Source organism: Phyllostomus discolor, chromosome 7, assembly GCF_004126475.2.
Source record: "Phyllostomus discolor isolate MPI-MPIP mPhyDis1 chromosome 7, mPhyDis1.pri.v3, whole genome shotgun sequence".
Taxonomy (NCBI): Eukaryota; Metazoa; Chordata; class Mammalia; order Chiroptera; family Phyllostomidae; genus Phyllostomus; species Phyllostomus discolor.
This window is the reverse complement of record NC_040909.2, coordinates 104,990,264-105,012,593: the sequence shown is the minus strand read 5'-3', so window position 1 is coordinate 105,012,593 and position 22,330 is coordinate 104,990,264. Positions and strand designations below refer to the sequence as shown.

The following is a 22,330-nucleotide window of genomic DNA, read 5'->3' as shown; positions in this document are numbered from 1 at the left end:
CCTTTAGCAAGAATTGGAATTTCTAAATAAGCTAAAGACCAACTTGTGTTGAGGGTGAGATTTTAAGTGTGGGGGTTATGACAGCCAAAAAATATATATTAGTTAACAATTCTTTTTAAAAAGGACATGAATAAGAATTGTGACCAATAAGAAATTCAAGAAAATGTATAGCTTGATATCTAAACAGAATTGTGGAGTGATTAGGCTGATAGTATCCTTTAAATATAAGAAAGCCAGGAAATCTGTTCTGAAGATTCCTCCCATATACCCTATATGAATGAAAGGAAAATTGAAAGTGACCTTGAGTGAGAAGTGTTCAGTATCAGCTGGACACTATCCAAGAGAAGACCCTTAGAGCTAATGGAAGAAAGGACACCAAGAGAAGCCTGGAGGGAAGGAGATAACTGAACTTCCAGGCTCTACACACACGTGCACGCATGCACACACACACACACACACACACACACACACCAGGGAGAAGCACCTGAAGGCTCTGAAGCCCAGCCCCCTCCCTGACTTCAATATGCTGGGCTTTAAAGCTAATGGAACAGTGGCTCCAGCATCATATTCAGGTCTCACTGTAAAAACAGCAACTAATCTTGGAGGACTTATAGGTATCTTCTCACAATCCCTATCCCATACCTGCTTTAGACACCATCTCTGTCCCTGAGCTATCTGAGCACCAGTAGCTGAACAGGCCTCTGCATCTACTCTGCCCTGTAAGTGCCATCTCCAACACCACAATCTCCTTAAAGTGTAAATCAGAATACATCACTTCTATTGCTCAAAACTATCCAGTGGCTCTCATCTCACTCAAAATAGAATGCAAAGCCTTCACACCGACAAACAGGATTCAGTTATGAGTAGACCTGGAACTATCTATTTGACCTCACCTCCTGGCAGTTACACATCTTCTCACACTCTTTATTTCTCTCTCCATTCTGGCCACATTAGCTTTCTTTCCAAGTATTCTTCACCTCAGAGTTTTGAACATTTTTCTTCTTTGAATATTTTGGTCTCAGGTTTGTCCATATCATTAAAGTATAGAATAAAATGGAATCATCTAGTTAGTAGTTTGAGAAGGAAATGGCTTATGACTCAAGGATTCAACAACCAGATACATTTTCATTAATGTCAAGGCAATGTACCTCTAGATCCCAAGAAGAAAGATTAATTTGCTTTGAACCCTGAGAAAATATTTATCTGCTGATATGGATTCCCCATGGTCAACTAAGGGTCCAAATTTTGTAGATAATAAGAGTCTAGTGGCCATTTTCTGACTGAGGCTTCCTACATATTCTCTATACCAGGAAGAACCTCAGGCTTAGCTCTCAGCTTCCTATACTATGCCTGTTTGTCTACAGCATCTGAGTTAACCACAGAAGGGAAACAAGAGTTTATTATTTCTACCAATAGACTGAGACCAGCCCTGCCCAATCAGAGCTGCACAAATTGTAGACCTTTTATGCACAAAACAGATTTAATGAGAACCTGGGAAGGAACGTTTATTCTAAATGATAACCTCTCCTTTATCTCAGTGGAACTCAATTTGGGTTGCCACCTAAATCTGTATCTCCTGGGCTGCAGCTTATTTTTGCTGAAATCAATGAATTTTATTCTTTATAACAGTCTAAAAGTAATTTTGGCTTACACACTTTAACCAAGAAAATTACACAAGACACATAGTGGCTAAAAGAAAGTAAAAAACAAATGAACAAACAAGAATTTGGGGAACAGTGTTCACTATAGCAACACACATACTAAAATTGGAATGATACAGAGAGGATTAGCATGGCCCCTGCACAAGGATGGCATGCAAATTTGTGAAGCATTCCATACTTTTATGGATTTAATTGATATATTCAGAACATTTCACCTCAAAAAAGCAGAATACACATTCTTCTCAAATGCACAAGGATCATTCTCAAAGATAGACCACATGGTAGAATACAAAATAGGCTTTATCAAATTCAAGAAAAATGAAATCATATCAAACATTTTCTTGGATCACAATGGCTTGAAACTAGAAATAAACCACACACACACACAAAAAAAACCCTCAAAAACATTCAAATTCATGGAGGCTGAACAACATATTATTAAACAATGAATAGATTAACAATGAAATCAAGGAAGAAACCAAAACTACCTGTCAACAAATGAAAACAAACTCACAACAACCCAAAAACCTATGGGACACAGTAAAAACAGCCCTGAGAGGGAAATTCATAGTACTAGTGGCTTATCTGAAGAAGATAGAAGAATCTCAAACAAACAACCTAACCCTACATCTAAAAGAACTAGAAAAACAAGAACAAACAAAGCCCAAGTGAGTAGAAGGAAGGAAATAATTGAGATCAGAGCAAAAATAAAGGAAATATAGATGAAAAAAAAAGCAATTAAAGGATGAATGAATCCAGGAGCTGGTTCTTTGAACAGATAAACTGAATTAGAAAATTTTTAACAAGACTCATCACACAAATAAAGTGGGGACCCAAATAAGTAAAGTCATAAATAAAAGAGGAGAAATAACTGATACACAGAAATACAAAGGACTGTAAGAAATTAATATGAACAATTCTATACCAAGACAATGGACAGCCTGAGAGAAATAGATTCATTTCCAGAAAAAAACAATCTTCAAAAACTGAATCAGGAAGAAGCAGAAAACCTGAAAAAGCTGATAATGACTAATGAAATTGAAGCAGTATTAAAAAAAACTCCCAGCACACAAAAGCCCTACAACAGGCAGCTTCACAGGCAAATTTTACCAATCATTCAAAAAAGAACTAACACTTATCAGTCTCAAATCATCCCCCAAAATTCAAAAAGGACAAAAGATGTCCACACTCTTTTTATGAGGCCAATATTATCCTAATTACAAAACTAGGTAAAGACACAACAAAGAAAGAAAACTACAGGCCAATATCTCTGATGAACACAGATGCTAAAATCCTCAACAAAATATTAGCAAAGCAGATCCAGCAACACATTAAAAAGATCATACACCATGATCAAGTGGGATTTATTCTAGAGATGCGAGGATGGTACAATATTCACAAATCATTAAATGTGATATATCACATACACAAAGTGAGACAAAAATCACATGATCATATCAATAGATGCAGAAAGAGCATTTGATAAAATTTAGCACCTATTTATGATAAAAACACACCAAAATGGGCATAGAGGGAGCATACCTCAACACAATAAAGGTCTTAAATGAAAAACCTACTGCCAATATCATAAGACCTGAATAGACCCTTAAAAGAGGACATACAGATGGTCAATAGAAATATGAAGGATACTAAACATCACTAACCATGAGAGAAATACAAATTAAAACCACAATAAGGTATCACCTCACACCTGTTAGAATGTCTGTCATCAATAAATCAACAAACAACAAGTGTTGGAGAGGATGTGGATAAAACAGAACAAACTGATGGTGACCAGAGGGGAAGGGGGAGAGGGAAAATGGGGGAAAAGGGAAAAGGGGAAGTGTCTAGTCAAGGAACATGTATAAAGGACTCATGGTAAAGGACAACAGGGTGGGGACTGAGTGAAGGAGAGTGGGGAGGGCAGTAATGGGGAGGAATGGGGAAATATTGGAACAATTGTGATTGAAAAACAGTTTTATTAAAAAAGTGAACTTTTATACACTGTTGGTAGGAATTCAGATTGCTGCAGCCACTGTGGAAAGCAGTGTGGAGTTACCTTCAGAGATTAAAAATGGAACTGCCTTGTGACCCAGCGATTCCACTTCTGGTAATACATCAGAAGAAACCCGAAGACAAGCAACCCAATTAAAAAATGGGCAAAGGACTTGAACAGACACTTCTCCAAGGAGGACATACAGAGGATCCAGAGACAATGAAAAGATGCTCAATATCGCTAGCTATCAGAGAAATGCAAATCAAAACCACAATGAGATACCACTTCACACCAGTCAGAATGGCCATCATAAACAAAGCAACAAACAACAAGTGTTGAAGAGGTTGTGGAGAAAAGGGGACCCTAATGCACTGTTGGTGGGACTGCAGACTGGTACAACCACTATGGAAAACAGTATGGAACTTCCTCAGAAAACTAAAAATGGATCTGTCTTTTGACCCACCAATTCCACTGCTAGCATTATATCCTAAGAACCCTGAAACACCAATCCAAAAGAACCTATGCACCCCCATGTTCATAGCAGCACAATTTACAATAGCCAAGTGTTGGAAGCAACCTAGATGCCCATCAGTAAATGAATGGGTCAAAAAATTATGGTACATTTACACAATGGAATTCTATGCAGCAGAAAGAAAGAAGGAGCTCCTACCCTTTGCAACAGCATGGATGGAGCTGGAAAGCATTATGCTAAGTGAAATAAGCCAGGCAGTGAAAGACAAATACCATATGATCTCACCTTTAACAGGAACCTAAACAACAAAACAAAGAAACAAGCAAAATATAACCAAGGACACTGAAATAAAGAACAGACTGACAGAGTTCAGAGGGGAGAGGAGAGGGAATTTCAGGGGAATTTCAGGGGAAAGGAGGAAGGGTTTACAGGAACAAGTATAGAGGACACATGGATAAAAACTAAGGGTGGGTGGAAATGGGAGGGAGGAGGGAAGGGCTAGGTGGGTGGGTTGGAATGGGAGTAAAAGATAGAAAATTGTACTGCAACTGTTACAGAGCAACAAGGGGTGGGGGCCAAGGGCAATATACTATTACTGAAAAGGAAAACCCCAGGTCCGTTATGTCTGCCACCTATAGGAAAGATGTCTCTGAATGCCAGAGATTTGTGAAAAGGAAAGGAAATGTTTATTTAATGCTATACAAACTTAAAGTAGTGACCTAATGTCTTCACCAAAATCCCAAAGTCCCTTAAAACACCCACAAACAGACAAAGTCCTTCCTTTCCCCTTTGCCCAGTCTGAGGTACCGTATCTCAGGAAAGGAAATGGAAGTCCTTGGCTCAGGCAGCCCCCAGTTCTTCCCAGTAATCCGTCATGGCTGGGAGACCTCCCTGGGTTCCCGGCACCCTCAGCTGTGTCACCGGGCTCTCTGCTAAAGCTGGGTGGTGGTTCCCCCTTCTAAAGCTTCGGGGGTCCCCACTCTGGCAAAGGCATGAGGTTCTCTCTCCACTGCTCCAGCCATGTGGTCCTCTCTCTCCCCCAGGGCCACAGGAGTCCCCACTCAGTCAAAACCGCATGCTTCTCTCCCTCAATGGCTGCCGTGTCCGGATTTAAATCCCCATACCAATCTTCCTCTGCAGCCCCATTTCCAATTACTTCCACACTCGGCCATACTTGCCCTCAATCCCCCGTTCTTTCCAGCTTTTTTGGCTGCCATCATGGGTCTGGGCAGGTGTGACGCCATGTCATGGAGCCAATCATCTCTAAGCTCCCACGCAGGCGCTGTAACTTGGGGGACCTGCCTCCCAGTTACACCTTGGTGGGAAAGTTACTTCCATTCCCCTGGCTCAGAGCAGGGCCACAGCTATTTAACATATCTATGTAACCAGTTAAAGGTTATAGATGTGTTAAATGACCACACCAGAGGTTAGCTTCAAAGCTGTTGCTATGCAAAACAGCTCTCAAAGGTCCTGCTCCATTTGTCACTTTCCCCAACTCACACCTGGGGGGGTGGTGAGGACATCCTAATATTTCCTGGACACCTTGAGTTCTGGACCCCATTCCAAATCCCTATTTGGGGTCCCCCTCTTGGCTGCACCCTGTTACACAACAATAAATAAAATTTTAAAAAAGAAGAAGAAACCTGACACATTAATTTGAAAGAATATATGCACCCCCATGTCCATTGCAGTGTTATTTCCAATAGCCAAGATTTCGAAGCATCCCAAGTGCCCATCAGTATATGAGTGGCTAAAAACGCTGGAGTACATTTACACAATGGAATACTACTAGATCATACAAAAGGAGGAAATCTTACCCTTTGCAACAGTATGGATGGACCTGGAGAACATTATGCTAAGTGAAATAAGCCAGTCAGAGAAAGACAAGTGCTATATAATTTCACTCATACAGCAAGTGAACAAAATAAACTAACAAACAAAATAAAAACAGACTCATAGAGAACAGACTGACTGTTGTCAGAGGGGAGGGCGGTTGTGGGCCTGGGTGAAAAAGTTAAAGTGATTAAGAAAAAAGAAATCTCACAGACACAAACAGTATGGTGATTACCAGATGGAAAAGGTGGAGGAGGGGGTGGTAAATGGTGATGGAAGGGAACTTGGGCTGGTGAACACACAATATACAGATGATGTAGTATATAACTGTGTATCTGAAACCTATATAACTAACCAAAGTCACCCCAATACACTCAATAAAAAAGAAAAAGAGAAAGACAGTGCTTGTCTGGCAGTGCTCAGCTTATTTCAAGAAAGCTTAAGTTCCTTTGTTCTTTTAATATGAGCACAGTCAGTACTAGACTGACTATATGTTACTCCCCAGAGGACATTCAGCAGAACCTGTACTTTAAAGCAGTAAATGCCTGGATAAAAATTATATGGGAATGTTGTAAAATAATTTCATAGAGTAGCCTCTTCCACTCTAAAGTTATACATAGCCACATGTTTATTTTATGTTATGTGATTTTGCTTTTCAGAGTATATCTTTCATCCAATGATATGACCCATAATTACTCTTCCTGCCATAAAGTTAAAATAATTGATAATATTAATTAATTTTCCAATAATACTCCTCAGGCATTTATAGATTCTTTTCCATTTATTATTTCCTCACCATTTATTCTCTCACGGTCTGGGTCAGATTACCCCAGGGTGGTCCCAGGTATGTAAGAAATAACTTAGGAAAAGAAGTTGGAGAGGAAGCAGTCATGACACCTTCTAGCACAACTTCTCTCAGCCTTGCTATCACGGTGGCGGTCACCACTGTCAGAGTGTGTAGGGGGTGTGGAAACAAGCTGTGCTCTGATGGTGAGAGATGGAGATAGGAATTAGGGCTAAATAATGTATAAAGCACTAGCTATGTTTTTGGTGATTTATATTTGCTAGTTCAATTATGACAGCAGCCTGCATCATTTGTATTAATATCCAGTTTTTTTAAGATAAAAGAACTGAAGTTCAAGGCTCCAGAAAATGTCTCCATAGTCACACAACTAGGAAGTTACAAAGCTGGAATTCAAATATATCGCACAAAAGTTCCTATGTCTTTTATTACACAATGCTGCCTCCCATGAAGATAGCACACTAGCTACTCCTCATTCTGTTACCACCTAAAAAAGAAGTCACTACCAAAATTTGACTCACCACATTTCCCTTGGAAAGCTAACTTGTAAATCCACCAAGAAAAACCTGTCTTCTTCTATGGCCAATTCAGGGATCTCTTGCAATGGGCTGTTATCTGCGGGAATCATAAGAAATCAAATTTAACTGTCAGAGCCAGAATTCAGGCCTGGGTTTGTCTGACTCCAGACCTGTCTGCTGTTTTTGCCCTTCATGTTTCTTCAATTAATGCAAAAAGAAAAAAGAAAAAAAGAAAAATTAATGTAGCCAATATTACATAGAAATGGATTACTTTTAACTACATGTGTTTATTAGAGTTGTGTGAGTGACGATGCAGCTGTCATTCTTGGGCGACATTTGCATGGAAGAAGTCTCAGGCCTAAAACCTGGGAAAATGTAGCCATCAGATTATTTTAATAGATTAGCACCAACTCCCTAGCTGCAAGCATAAGAAAGTGAAAGTAAGCAAACTTTTATATTCTAAAACAAAGAACTACAATATCAGAAACCTTAGTCTCCCCATAGTGACACACTCAAGCTTTTCTCAATGCCACCTACTCTCTCCCCACCTGAGCTGGTTGCTTCGCACTCATTGCATGGTTTAGTCATCTAAGCCTTCTATGAACCCAGTGTCTTCTATTTGGAATGATTTCCTTGATTTACAGCTCTGATCTCTCTTCAGCGTATCTTCCTAGAAAGCCACACCTGCAATTTCTTTGAAGTTCCCCTTTAATCCAAAAATACCAGTCCCAGACTCTCAGATATGGTGTCAGAAAATACTCTCCAGCCCCAATATCCTTTCTTCCTCTCCTTCCTTCCTTCCTTCCTTACTTATATTATAGCAAATATAAGTAAGGTTAGGGTTTCCTTTTGTAGGGGGGTCTCCAGATACTACAACTGTTCTCTTAATTACAAGTTAGAAAAAGTCTGTTCCAGCAAGAGCTTTCAAAGTCAACTACTAATCTCAGCTCCTCTCAAATAAACCTGTGATTTTAGTTCTAAAACCACATTTCCAGGAGTCCTGACCTCAGTATTCTAAAGTGAGCCAGAGCCCATAGGAGCACAGGAGGCTACCCAGCAGAGGGAAGAAGGTTCAGAGATCAGGCTTTTACCTGGGTAGTTAAACTTGGCCAAGGCCTCCACAACACTTCAAAGAACATACAATCATCACAAACAGTCAGAAACAATAAACAATAATCAGGCATGGTATATTTCTAAAAGTACTACTAGTAACTAAGTTTGACTTGGTTTCAAAATGATCTAGGTTGACATTTTCACTCTAATTTATAATGTTGAGCAAGGTATCATAATCTTTTCCCCACCCCTCAGTTTTCTCATTTGTAAACTGGGAGGAGTAATAGTACCTAGCAAACAGAGCTATAATGAGGACTAAATAAGATGATACTTTGAAAGTGCTTACCACAAAACCAACCACATACTTTTCAAAGAATTAGTTATCATTGTTCATTTTCATATAATAACTTTTACATATTCCCCTTGGCATGTTATTGTTTCTAGAAAGTATCTATGACCTAGGTAGATGAAACTCTGACTAACAATCTTGAGTATATCAGACCGTAGAGTACCCTTCTTATTTGGTGTTTGCCTATCCTTGTTGGTTCTGCTTTTAATCATAGAACTCTAGTCCATGTAAATTTTTGCCATAATTTCCTAAAGAAAACTGATTGATCCAAACAAATAAAAATATTATTTTCTGGGCCTAGTTCCCTGAAACTTCTGGGTAGTTGTCTTCTTGACACAGAATTGATTTTTCCCCTTATTATCTTCTAGAAACTTCTGCCTTTAATGTCACTAATACTTATACCTATCTAACCATTATACTTATACCTATCTAACTTCTCTGTACACTACAGTATTCTTTTCTGTACATGGACACTAGAAGAAGAAATTAAGAGAAAGATAAATGTATAGAATAGCAGGCAGTTTTCTATAAATTTCTTTGATGCTCATCTAACAGAAATACTAAGACTACTGAGAAAATTGATCCTCCTCCCTGCTACCATCACTGTTGATTACAAATAAAATGTTCTGAAGTACTCTGCAATCTTATATGGAAAGCTTTGGGAGTCTTTGGAATAACTTCTCAGTGAGAGCTTAGGCTTTCATTTTTGTTTGAGTTTGTATTTTAATATAATCTAAATTATCTTCCAAGAACATTAGGTGGTTTATAATAGACAACTATAAATTAAGGCAAAAAAAGAGTTGAAATATACAGAATAAGATAATTCTAAACTGTAATTTATTTTGTTCTGAACTTCTTAGAATCCAAGGCAAAAAAATGATTCCTATAATTTTAATTATTTCTAAAATTAAAAAGGAAATAGAACATAAAGAAATAATCAACAAGCACTTTCCAAACCCATGGAAAAATCTGGGTCCTCAAATCCAAGAAGCTAACAGAACACCTAATGATCTCAATCCAAAAAAAGCATTCACCAAGGCATATTATGTTGAAACTGAAGAATTAACACAAAGAAGAATTCTTAAGGCAGACAGGGAAAGAAAACAGTAACCAGCAAAAGAAATACCATTAGATTATCATCAGATTTTTCAGCAGAAGCCCTATGTGATAAGAGAGAGTGGAATTAAATATTCAAATTATTAAAGAAAGAAATCACCAAAAACTTAATCAAATTTGTACAGAAACACAAAAGACCCTTAATTGCCAAAGCAATCTTGAGGAGAAAACATAAGCCAAAGGTATCACACTCCCTGACTTTAAATTACAAAGCTACAATAATTAAGTCAGGATGGTATGGCAGAAAAAGAGACACACAGACCAATGGAACAGAATTGAGGGCCCAGAAGTAAACCCATATGTATATTGACAACTAATTTTTGACAGAAAAAAAGCCAAAAACATACAATGGAGAAAAAGAAGCCTCTTCAATAATAGTGCTGGAGAATTGGAAAACCACATGCAAAGGATCTAAGGGTCAAAAAAAGACTAAAATCTCAATTTGGAGTTGATAAATCAGAAAAAGTAATTAATGGACCAACAACTATTTATTGAATACCTTCTGGACTGATGGGCCTCTAGTTATTGCCTTGCATGTAGAAGCATTCACTAGGATATAAAAATGTGATATGAAAAACTGCCACTTTTTTCTCAAAAGATAGAACTTGTCCAGACCACCTGCTTCTTGGCAAAGTCAAAATTCATTTCCAAATGGAAGAAAAAGTGCATTTTTCATCGTTTATGTCTTAAAAACAACTAATAGAAGTATCACCTCTGGATTCTTTAAAAGGGATAAAAATATATGCTCTGAAAAACAATATTTTCAAAAAGTCTGAGGTGACCAAAAGCAGCATATAATAACAAAAAACACCAGCCATAACAAATGCATTAAAATGTTTATGATAGCAGAGTTCACTTAGTTCAAACAAGTTCAGCAGACACCGAACACAAGGGAAGGAATGGGAAAGGAAAAGTTTTGAAATTCTAGGAAAAAAAATAGTTGAGTCATTTGTATAATTCAAGGTTCCAGATATTACAGGTTATATTGGCTGTCCATATTTTTAAAATCACAGTAGCATAAACAAAATTATTTTTCAATTATAATAGAAGTTGTCTCTACTTACTCCTGGTGGAAATATCCGAATAATATTTCCAGCTATATTTAGGACTCTTAGGTTTATAAGATCACAAAATCTCTGTGTAAGAAAACAAAAGAGAGAAATTCTTAAAAACCTATAAGGTATATAGAATAATAAATATTTCTTCTACATTCAAACTTGATGGTGTTGACTATCTTTCCTAATTATCTGATCAATTCTTCAGTATATCCTCCCCAAGGAGATCACTACATCCTGGATTGCTAGATTCTAGAGTTTTCCATTTCCTCTGACCATACAAAGGCAACATCTCATGGTGGCCAAGAGTTGGGCTATTTGAAGGTTCAAATCTTACCTCTGACACTTACTATGTAACTTTGGTTAAATATCTGTCTCTTTGTACTTCAATTTCTCCACGTGCAACATGGAATTGCTAATGTCAGCTCCTACTTCGATGATTGTTGAATGAGTTAAATAAGTTACTAAGTGCTTACTAAAGGGCCCAATACAGAGTGAGCAGTTGGTAGACATTACTATCATTAAAATAGAAAGAATCTTTGAGAAACAGACAAAATCTTAGAAAGTTGCCTCTATTGACAATTCCACCATGATTTATTTCTTAGCTCCCTTTTGCTTAGCACTGCACTCACAGAACCCTTTCCTTATAAAGAAAAATCTGTTAGGGTTTCTATCTATCTACAAGGCCAATGTGGCTGGATGGACATATACATTCACATACATGTGCAGACATACACATAATTTATAATGTACCAGAAATGATTCATGATTTTGTCATTACCAAAACAAATGAGTATTTTCTGTAATGCTTTATTATTTATAATGCAGACAAAAAATGATAAACTGAATCATATTAAATGCACCAGGACATAAATGATCATAGGCATTCTTTACATAATAATTCAGGGTAGGGCTTATTAGCATTCAAATTTTTTAAAGTCTAAACTTTTTGGGATTTATAAACTGTAGAAAAAGTCCTTTTAAGTTAGAAAAGAATGTGTTTGAGTACCTTCTCTGACCTTTGCAAATTCTGTGCAAGTCACATAATCTCTGTTCCTTATTCTAAAATGGGCATAATAAAAGAACTACATCATAAAGTTGTAATAAACACTAAAAAACAAGATGATGACCATATTTCTGCTGTTAAAACTTTTCCCTCAAATAAAGGACTTACACTTTTAATAGATTTACTCCTTCATTTAAAGATATTTTTACTTGTTTATAGAAATTAGGATTTTTAAAGAATGTAAGAATAAAATTTTTGAAATATAATTATTTATAGCCTACATCTTGGTATATTTTCACATATCGCATTATAGTATGCACAAAATTTTTAAAGGGTATATTCCCTTGTAAGAAAAATGAAATATCAGGAGTTGATTTGCTTTTTTATCTCTCAGTTTACTGAATGACAGGCATTCCCTCCTACCAAATTAGTTCTAATTTGCGTAAGGAATGAAGGTAAACCCATTGACAGGCTCTTAGCAGGAAACACTACTCTCAAACTAGGAAATCTGAGGAGAGTTTAGTAAAATCACTACTTATAAAAGCTTGACAGTATTTAGGAAAACCTAAACCACAAAACATAGTTCCCTAATCCCACAAAGTTCCCAAAAGCTAGCAACAGTGGAAAGGTGTTTTTTTTTTTTTTTTTAAACACTGTAGGTCTAAAGAGCCAGTGGTAATGGTCCATATGAGGATCACCTGACATTAGCTATGGTTTTCCAAAAAGGTGTGCAGGAAACTCAGAGCACCCTATCAGGTGGGGTACCAGGGGAATGCCATCTGATGCTCACTCTTCTCCCATCCTTTTATATCCTGCTAGTGCCTCTCATTGGCCATGTCCAAGAACAAGCCAGAGGGCACAGGAGCTCAGTAATGCCAATATAGGTGAGTCTCCCAGATGCAAAGTAGGTTGAAAAAGGATGAAGAGTGGATATGAAGAAACATGAGAGACATCTAGCACATATTCCAAAACCAATATGCACTTATATTTATGCAGTACATAGGGTTGCCAGATAACATATAGGAGGTTCACTTAAGTTTAAATTTCACACAAAGAATATTTTTTAATATAAGTTATGCCCCATGTTAATATTTGGAACATACTTATACTGGAAAATTATTCATTACTTAACTGAAATTCAAATTGAAGTGAGTAGCCTGTATTTGTATTTACTAAACCTGGCATCCCTAGCTAAGTGAAATAAACCAAATTACAACCCTCCTTTGTCACAGGAACTTGGGAACTGACTACATCTAATCAGAGGGAAAGATACCCAAATCTATCCTATAACCCTTCCCTATTGTGTTGTGATGAGAGTTCTTCCCCAACAAAATAAAATTTTGTTCCCTGTTTTGCTTACCTCTGGCAAAACTTCAATGTTGTTCCTGATCAAAAAAAGCTTCTGGAGCTTGTGCATGAACTTAATTTCTTCAGGTATGCAAGTGAGCCGATTGTAGTTAAGTTGAAGTTCAGAAAGTTTCTCAAGAAAACAAAGTTCTCTAGGAATACTGGTGATCCAGTTATGATTTATACTCAAATACATAAGATTTTTTAATCTAAAAAAATAAAGCATAGGAATGAAACTCACAAAAATAAGAAAAACTACTATACAGGCCTGGTTTGTGTAGCTCATCCGAATCTTATTTCAGTCAAGTGTTCACAACTATAGTGAATCATTGGAACATAAAAAAGTCTTTGTTGTAATCAAACTTTTGAAGATACTTTATATTCATATGGTTTAAGTTAAAAGTAGTTTATGTAATCAAAACCTAAATTTTAAAGAAATATAATCCTATTTTTATAATTTGTGAGTATACATTCACTATATTGAAGAGGAAGCCAGGGAACACAGTAGAGTACACACACACACACGTGCATGTATATATATGTATATGTATATAATATACATATATATTCACAAAGTAGGATAAATATATTGAACAAAGTAGGATATATATATACACACTTACACATATATATTCACACATGCACAAATTTACATATGCATATAAACATACATGGGTATAGCTATAAGTATAGTTACAGATTATATATCTTGTACCAAATATTTCTGAGAATCATTTAGTCCCTGTGGAAGATGCAGATGGATCAGACACAAATTCTGCCTTTCTTTATACACCATGGCCTGAAGGAAATAACATAAAGTCATAAAACGAGGATAGAAAGTGTCACTGGACCGGGAGAAAACATTAAGAAAATCTAAGTCTATAATTACAGACAAGATACCTAAGGTATACCACAAACATTTTGGAAAAATTGACATTTGAATTTGGGGATACAAAAAGAATAAAAAATAACCAATAATAATAAAAGCTAACATCCTTTGAGCATTTACTATGTCCCAGGCTCAACCCTGAATGTCGTTGATGGGTTATCATGTTTAATCATCAAAACAGCCCTGTGAAATAGGCACCGCTGCAGTCCTCATTTTGCAGATGAAAATACCAAGGTATAGGAAGTTGAAGAAACTCTCCTAAGATTAGGAAATGGAATCACTCATGGGAAGCTAACCATACAGCTTACATCTAAGGCACAGCTAGAATACAGACAATCCAGAATTATCTGTAAAATGGCATAGACCTATACATTTTCTAATTCTACTTTTTCCAGTAAAGGTTTTTTTTTTTAGATTTCTATTTATTTTATTTTTTTTAGAGAGGGAAGGGAGGGAGATATATAGAGAGAGAAACATCCATGTGTGGTTGCTGGGGGTCATGGCCTGCAACCCAGGCATGTACCCTGACTGGGAATCGAACCTGCAACACTTTGGTTCGCAGCCCGTGCTCAATCCACTGAGCTATGAGAGCCAGGGCCCAGTGAAGGTTTTTATTCACTTTTCTAACATGGCACCATAGATTTATACAGTTCCTTTAATATTTTATTTTGTACCCCAAACAGAGCATAATAAATTATGAGATTATAACATAGTGCAAAGATTCGGAAGTTCACCTACTCAAAATTCTTCCTTTAGAGTTGAGAAAGCTATGGTATAAGACAGTTAAATTATTCGCTCCAAATCATAAGGCTGGTGGCCTGTTATACAAATATATGAACCTGAACCTAGTTCACTAGGTCTTCCAAGGTGTTCCTTTTTTATTTTGTCAATACATCAATCAATTGAATAAGTGAAAAAGCAAGCAGATAACTATTGGCATTTTCATTGCTATAAATATTCCTCATCTTAAAAAAATTAAATTGCTTCAAAATTTTTTCTAGTGGCTCTGATTTCAAACATTACTTTCTCTGTAAAAATCTATCTGGGAAACAATATATTTGTTAGAGGTATGGATAAGTGAATTAGAATAGACTTTATTTTTTTTTACATACATGAGTGGTGGCAGGAAAATAGAATGGGCTTTAGATGCTACAGAAAACCCTTTGTTGAAGGCTGTTCAGAGCTTTGTGTCCTCTTTTAAATCTGATGCTCTTAACTCTGTAATATGTCTGTGTCTGTTCAACAGGCAATAGAGTCTCCAAAGTAAACCGGAGTAAGGTTCTCTCTCCATCTGTAGGAAGAAATGCCCAAGCAGGTGGCTTGCCTGCAGAAGGACAAGGCCAGCCATGAGCTGACTCCACAAAGGTGCTGGAAAGGCAGCCTATCTGTGCAGATGTGCAGGGAGGAGAAACAGCATTTTTTTTTACTGTTGCTGTTAATGATAATAAAATGTGGGATTTTAAAAAATGAAAATGACATCTTGATCTTAAATCCTTTGCTTTTATAACATCTTTCCTGCCAAGCTGAAAATGACTTACAATAGTCATCTGAAATAAAATTTAATATCACCAATTCTGTGGTGGAGCAAGCTCCAAGAACCACCAACTTGGGAGATCAATAACACAACCAACACTAGAACTTTACGTTTCCAGCCCTCACTTTTACACTCAGACGACCACACCGTGCTGTCTAAGGAAACATCTGCTTAAAATTAGCAGCTTGCCTCAGTCCTTTAGGTGCCTCTTTGCTGTGTTCAAATCCCACAAGGGCTTGAATCTGAGCATAGGTTCTCAGACGGCTCTGGTGGGCTGGAGGATTTGGGGGTGGGGGGCTCACTAAGTCTCACTATGAACAAAATTACCTGCTGATTTCTTCAGGAATCGATGTGAGCTGATTGTGATTCAGATTAAGCAGGATCAAATTTCGTAAGCCATCTGTTGGAAAATAATTTTAGTCACTTTAGCTGTGCATTTGAAAGTAATTTTTAGCCACTTCCCTGTTAACTTTGTTTTCTTTTTGATTTTTGGCCTTAGCCAAGGCTCTCTGGGTTGCCAGTAACAGATAAGCTCTAAAACTATCTTACACAAAAGAGCTAAATCTATCACAAAGTTACAGTGCTGTGTCATGGTGCCTTGGGACAAAAGGTACAGCCAAGCTACCACAAACTGGAACCAGAAAGGCACTGCAAAGGGCACCAGAACACAGACTTTAAAAAAGCAACAACTCTGAACGGCAGTAACATAAACATGTACTGAGCAAATGAACGAAGTCCAAAGGTTCTTTACTGGTGACATCCATCCCAACTAAACCCACAGTGGGAAACCAAATGCCCCATCCCCACCAGCGTCTGTGAAATCCGCACTCAGCTCTGACAGGCCCAGCATGTCTGTGTGCCCAGGCAAACCAATGCAGGCACACATGACACCGTCTCCCTGCATGTGCGCACACCTGTCGTTGGGGCTCACCTCTCTTGCCCGTGGTTCTGTGTCCTGTGCCCTGCTACACACAGCACCTCTATGAGACTGTCCACAATGGCAGTCTCTAAAGAGCTGAGCAGGATGGACTCCCTGGTGATGAGGATGAACTGCACATTGCATGTGTTCGAGTGTCTGCAGCTCCAGAGCCAGGTTCTCCTTGGAGTGAGATGAATAGATTTGTGCTTGGACATGGAACAGGTACTTGCAGATCTTCACAAGAGACTCAAAGGAGCTGGGGAATTCTTAATCGTATTTCATAGAGAACATGTCCTCATCGGTTACCATCTTCTGCATGGAGCTCAAGACTAAGCCAATGTCCTGGGGGAGTATGCACTTGATCTTCTTCCCCTGCTCTCTGTACCACTAGTGCTAAATGTTGCATATGGCCATCATCTAGCACACGTCTCCTGTACAGAGTTCTGAGATGATGCTGTGCCACAGGATGACAGGGCAGAGAAACGTTGTAACTCATTGCAATCTCAACCTCCCAGGGCAGCACCACTAGCTGCTTGAACTTGAAGTCAGTGATTTCGGACTTGGTGTATTCCTGCTCCAGACATACCTTCTTCTCTGCATCAGGCTTCTTCCCGTCGGGCTTCTCCCTGTTGGGCTTCTCTTTAGACTCCGCCATGAGCCAGGACATGGGCTGCGCAGGCCCACTGCCCCCACTGCCGCACACACCAGGCCCTCTGACCACAGCAGTGGTGCTGGCCAGAAGCCATATTAACACAAATATATTTTACTATATAAACAAATAATATATACATGATGTTATGTAATTATAGGCTGATATATATGTATTGATTTTGTATATGCTCACTCTTGGTAGACACAAAAATGGTCATGCTTAGGTCTCCAGGGCTTCAGATACTTCTGAACCACTCTATCAGGTTGTGATGTCCAAAGAGACCCAGGCCATGCTCCAGGCCAATCTCCAGGCTAATTGTGTTCCCCACCCTGAGCTCCTCCAATCCTGTAGATTATGTACTCTCAGAATCTCTGCAGCACAGAGAATGCAAGACATAGTTTCATTTCTCATTACAGCTTCTCTCCCTTCATATCTATGTTTTCTCTCCCCCTCCAATTCCTTCTCTCTTGAACAGATTTTTTCTAATTATCCATGTGTTCATAGCCCTCCTACAACTCCTGCTTTTAAATGTTTGCAGACCGGATAAACAGTTCTCAAACTGAAATGCCTGCAGGAATCAAGAAGACGACTCAGAACACAGTAGTGGGCTGCATGGGAGTGTACTTGGCCCAAGCGTGCTGAGCTGGAGAGCACATGTCTTGTCTAACAGGGAGCAGCCACTCAGCCAGCTCCTAGCAAGTGCCGTCATATGGCAATGTGATTCCAGTGGTGCCTAACCTTTCTTTTAAAAAAAAAAAAAACAGACAAAAACCCCCCAGGAATCCAGATTTTTATATGAATTCTCTTAATCTGCAAATTGTGGCACGAAAGTCAAACTTTTAAAAAAGCAGACAAAACAGTGCTGGTTGGGTGGCTCAATAGGTTGGAACATTGTCCCATATACCAAAATGTTGAGGGTTCGATCCCCAGTCAAGGCACATACCTAGCTTGCAGGTTTGATACCCACCTGGGGTGTGTATGGAAGGTGATTGATCAATGTTTCTCACTCTAATTGATCTCTCTCTCTCTCAAAATCAATAAACTTATCCTCAGGTAAGGATTTAAAAGAAAGTAGACAAAACAGAACTAACCTATTTGTGAACCAGATTCAGCCCATGGGCCACCAATTTATAACCACTGTCTTAGTTCATGGGATTAGCTCAAACTAGTTAAACTGTTTTAGATTTTATCGTAACTCCCAACAAAGAGTATATGACTGACTCAGCTCAGGACACATATCTAACCCTGGCCCAGTCTGCTCTGGTCAGGGGCCAGGGGACACATACACAGGGCTCTGTAATATATGCTGGGCAGTGGTCAGCTTCCTGACACCAAACTGTTTCTGCAGCTGAGTAATCGTGACCTGACACAGAACATAGTTTATATCGATCACATGAGATTTTTCAATTTCAATAGCCCCAAATTAAGATGTACAGAAACTAAAGACATTCAGGGCACTCTACACAGATGACACATATTTTATAAACCTTGCATTTAAGGGCAACAGGAGAAAAAGACTTCATGGAAATCTAAATTAGAACTAATTAGGTTGCTTAATATCATTCATATATATATCAGGTTTTACTGAAATGTGTTCTCTCAGTATAGTTCATAAAATAATATTGTCTACTTGTTTCCATGCCCTGATATTTTCCTAGGTAAACTCTTTTCTTCCTAAGTAAATTACAGTTAGATGCTGAATCTATGGCTTTGTGTCTATAATGTGCATAAACATTGATAAATGTTGGTCACATTTTTTGAGTAAAAATACTTCTCCAAGATCTATTATTGAAAAGTACTTTGAAAAGATGGTACCAGAGTCTCCTGGTGCTATTTGCCAAATATACGCCTAATGTAGTGCCCCATGCATTAATACCCTTAATAAAAGCTGCTTGATTATGACAATAATTACATATAGTACCCAAGTCTCAAAAGTTCACAGAACCTTATAAACTCTATAATATACCTTTAGTTTTACTACTGGGGACAAAGACATAGAGTGATGAAGTGCCTTACATGAGTTAATAGAGCTATAAAATTCACCTGAATTTCTTCGTCATATGTTCTGTCCTTAAACCCACTCCACCTATATTAAATAGTTTTCATATTGAATGGCAAAAAATATATAGGTCTAAAGGAAATACACAGAAAGAATGCCACTAATTGGATGTCCTATCTTTTCTTTAAAATTCTCCACAAATTAATTTAGACCTAAATCTTGAGCAAAGATTGTAACTTAGTATCTGAGACAGAATAAAAAGGGTGAAGAAAAAAGGAGAGCTGTGGAAAGATTTTCTTGATTTGATTTTCAACTAATTTTCATTCTAGCACAAAGAAAGAGCCCACAGATTCAAGAGTCTAAGTGTACACTGATTCTGAAAAGGGGAAATTCCACTAATACTAAAGCTTACTTATTTTCTTAGGTCTACATGTAAAGAAATGTATAATATAATAGTTGAAAAAAGTCCCCAAAATTCCTTCGAGTAGTGTGTAAATATCTCCAAAAAAAGAAAATCATGTACAATTCCTTTCTCACTTTAGTTCCAAATTGTTAAATACTGCTTTTCTTTGACTAACTTACCACATGCTCCAGGTGCAAATCTATTAATTCTATTTCCAAACAAATGGAGCCTTTCCAGGGAGGTAAGGTATTTCATCTCTTCTGGAACTTCTTCTAAAAGGTTGTTTCCCAGATTAAGTGTTGTCAACTGCAAACATATAGAGATTTAATGGACTCATACATTATCTACCTTCAAAGGATAAAAAAAAGAAAATAATTAGGCCCCTTTGCTGCAATCCATGTGACCTCACACTTTAACATGATCATACAAATTTTTCACATGTGCCTAAAATGATCTTTATAAATAAAGTTCATTAGAGCTCATCATGTTCAAACAACTTACGTTAATTAAAGCACAATTTAATTTTCAATTAAAGTACTTCATTAAGTTGTATTACAAACTATTCCAAGAATATTCAAAAACACAATTAATGATTCATTTATAACTCACTTGAGCAATTCAAGAATGTCCTAACATTGTGACCCATTGACTCAAAACCTTTAAAAAATCAGCAAAGACGTTGATCTCCTGAAATCAGATATATAGCCAAAAAGATGAATTCCGCCTGCCATACTACTCCCAAAGGACCTTTTTCATTTAGACGACTAAGACTTCTCTATTACATGGATAGAAGGAGAGGAAAGGGGAGGGCTTTAACATCACTCTGTGCGATCACAAAATTCTAGAGAGACGACTGGCAACGTATGGTAGCAAGGCAGGAAGATCTGCCTCTATGTACCTGTCCTACCAATGATGCACTGGGTAGATGTAGGAGGTGCTGCACATAAGAGGGTTAGAAAGATCCTCCTTGATCCTCTGATAAATCGATGATACAGGATTTTCTCTAAAACATGATATTTTTTTCTCGGATTTGAAATCAAAATGTGCCTTCTGGTCAAGGTCTTTTTTTCACTCCCAAACATAATATACCAGTCAGATTTCATTACCAACTCCATACTCCAGGATTTTAACATTAAAATGTAAAAGGAAACATAGAAGTTTTCACAAATAAATAAGTTTATATAACATAAGAACAATTATTAAGAAAAAATTTAGGCAATTACATTTTATGTAAATACCAAGTGGTATTTGGTGTGGATGTATGTTAATGATTTAAATTAATATAATCAAATGTGCAATATCTTCAAGACATGTTTGTATTTGTGCAGCTATTCTTATGACAACCCTTAACCCACAGTCTGTGACTATACTTGTTTCCTATTGCCACTGTAACAAATTACCACAAATGTCATGGCTTAAAACAACACAAATTTATTATCTTAAGTTCAGGAAATCGAAGATCAGAAATGCGTTTCCGTGACCTAAAACCAAGGTGCCAGCAGGGCCATGTCTCCTGAGGGGACAGTCGAATCCTTTGCCTTGTCCAACTCACAGAGGCTTCCCCGCTGCCGTGGTTCCAGCTTGCCCTTTCCTCTTCAGAGCCAGCAATGACTGGGAGACTCTTTCTCAAGTCACAGCACCTTGATGTTCTCGTCCACATTTGAGACCCTCATAATAACAGTTGGCTCACCCAGGTAATCCAGAACCATCTCTCCATCTCAAGGTCAGCTAACTATTAACTTCAGTTGCATCTGCATGCTCGATTCCCCTGTGACATGTAACCTAACATATTCACAGATTAAGGGGATTAGGATGTGGGCATCTTTGGAGGACCATTATTTGCCTACCACAGTGAAAACTTTTCCAAAAAAGAGGTAGATTTCATTATTTTGCCTAAATTTAGTAAAAAAGAGAATTGTAGTGCTTTGCTAGTGCTCAGCCCAATTGCTGTGCTATTGGTGAGGAACACAAAAACATTGGGAGACATTTTACCTGCTCTGAGATTTTACCCAACTTGCAAAATAAGTTAACTTGCCACCATTTCATAGATGATGGCAGAAAGCATGAGACCCCTAGAACAGAGACAAAGGACAATTTATTATCCACAACAACAGCAGTGCCCAGATTGTTGCTATTTTTGTACCAGCAATGCAGGGATGTGTAGTGGGTTGTATTACACAAAAGAAAACGTGAGTTAAGGAAACCGAGTCTTCTATAATGAGCATTAACCATCCTCAGCTGCCCTTTGCCCCATGGGGAGATACCATCTCTAACTCCCAAGGCTCTTTGCTACATAAATATCCTGGAAGAGTGAGTCCAGAACAAAGGCAGTCAGTACTTCTGCGTAAAAGATGTGCAAAAGCAGGAGAGATACATGAATTTTTGTTACAGGGTGCAGCTAAGAGGGGGGACCCCAAATGGGCATTTAAAATGGGGTCCAGAACTCAAGGTGTCCAGGGAATTTTTGGATGTCCTCACTCCCACTCCCCAGGTGTGGGTTGGGGGAAGGGACAAATGGAGCAGAGTCTTTGAGAGCTGTTCTGCATAGCAACAGCTTTGCAGCTAACCTCTGGTGTGGTCATTTAACATATCTATAGCCTTTGGCTGGTCGCTTAGATATGTTAAATAGCTGTGGCCATGCCCTGAGCCAGGGGAATGGAAGTAACTTCCCCACTAAGCTGTGACTGGGGGCAGGTCCCCCCAGCCACAGCGCCTGTGAGGGAGCT

At 38.0% G+C, this 22,330-nt stretch overlaps 1 protein-coding gene, 1 non-coding gene and 1 pseudogene across 2 annotated transcripts in view; 1 reads left to right on the top strand and 2 right to left on the bottom strand.

The window, feature by feature from the left end:
• The window catches only part of LRRC69 (leucine rich repeat containing 69), a 54,416-nt gene that overhangs the window by 20,668 nt on the left and 11,418 nt on the right, over nt 1-22,330 (bottom strand). The window contains exons 2-5 of the mRNA XM_028534048.2: nt 19,784-19,910; nt 15,959-16,031; nt 13,222-13,417; nt 10,865-10,936 (exon numbers count right to left, since the gene is read on the bottom strand). Of these exons, the coding sequence (XP_028389849.1) occupies nt 10,865-10,936; nt 13,222-13,417; nt 15,959-16,031; nt 19,784-19,910 (468 nt within the window). The remainder of the gene's footprint in view (nt 1-10,864; nt 10,937-13,221; nt 13,418-15,958; nt 16,032-19,783; nt 19,911-22,330) is intronic.
• LOC114514930 lies at nt 1,737-1,843 on the top strand. The gene has a single exon (XR_003686149.1). It is a non-coding gene; the product is annotated as a U6 spliceosomal RNA (small nuclear RNA).
• Nucleotides 16,559-17,265, bottom strand: LOC114514778 (annotated as a pseudogene).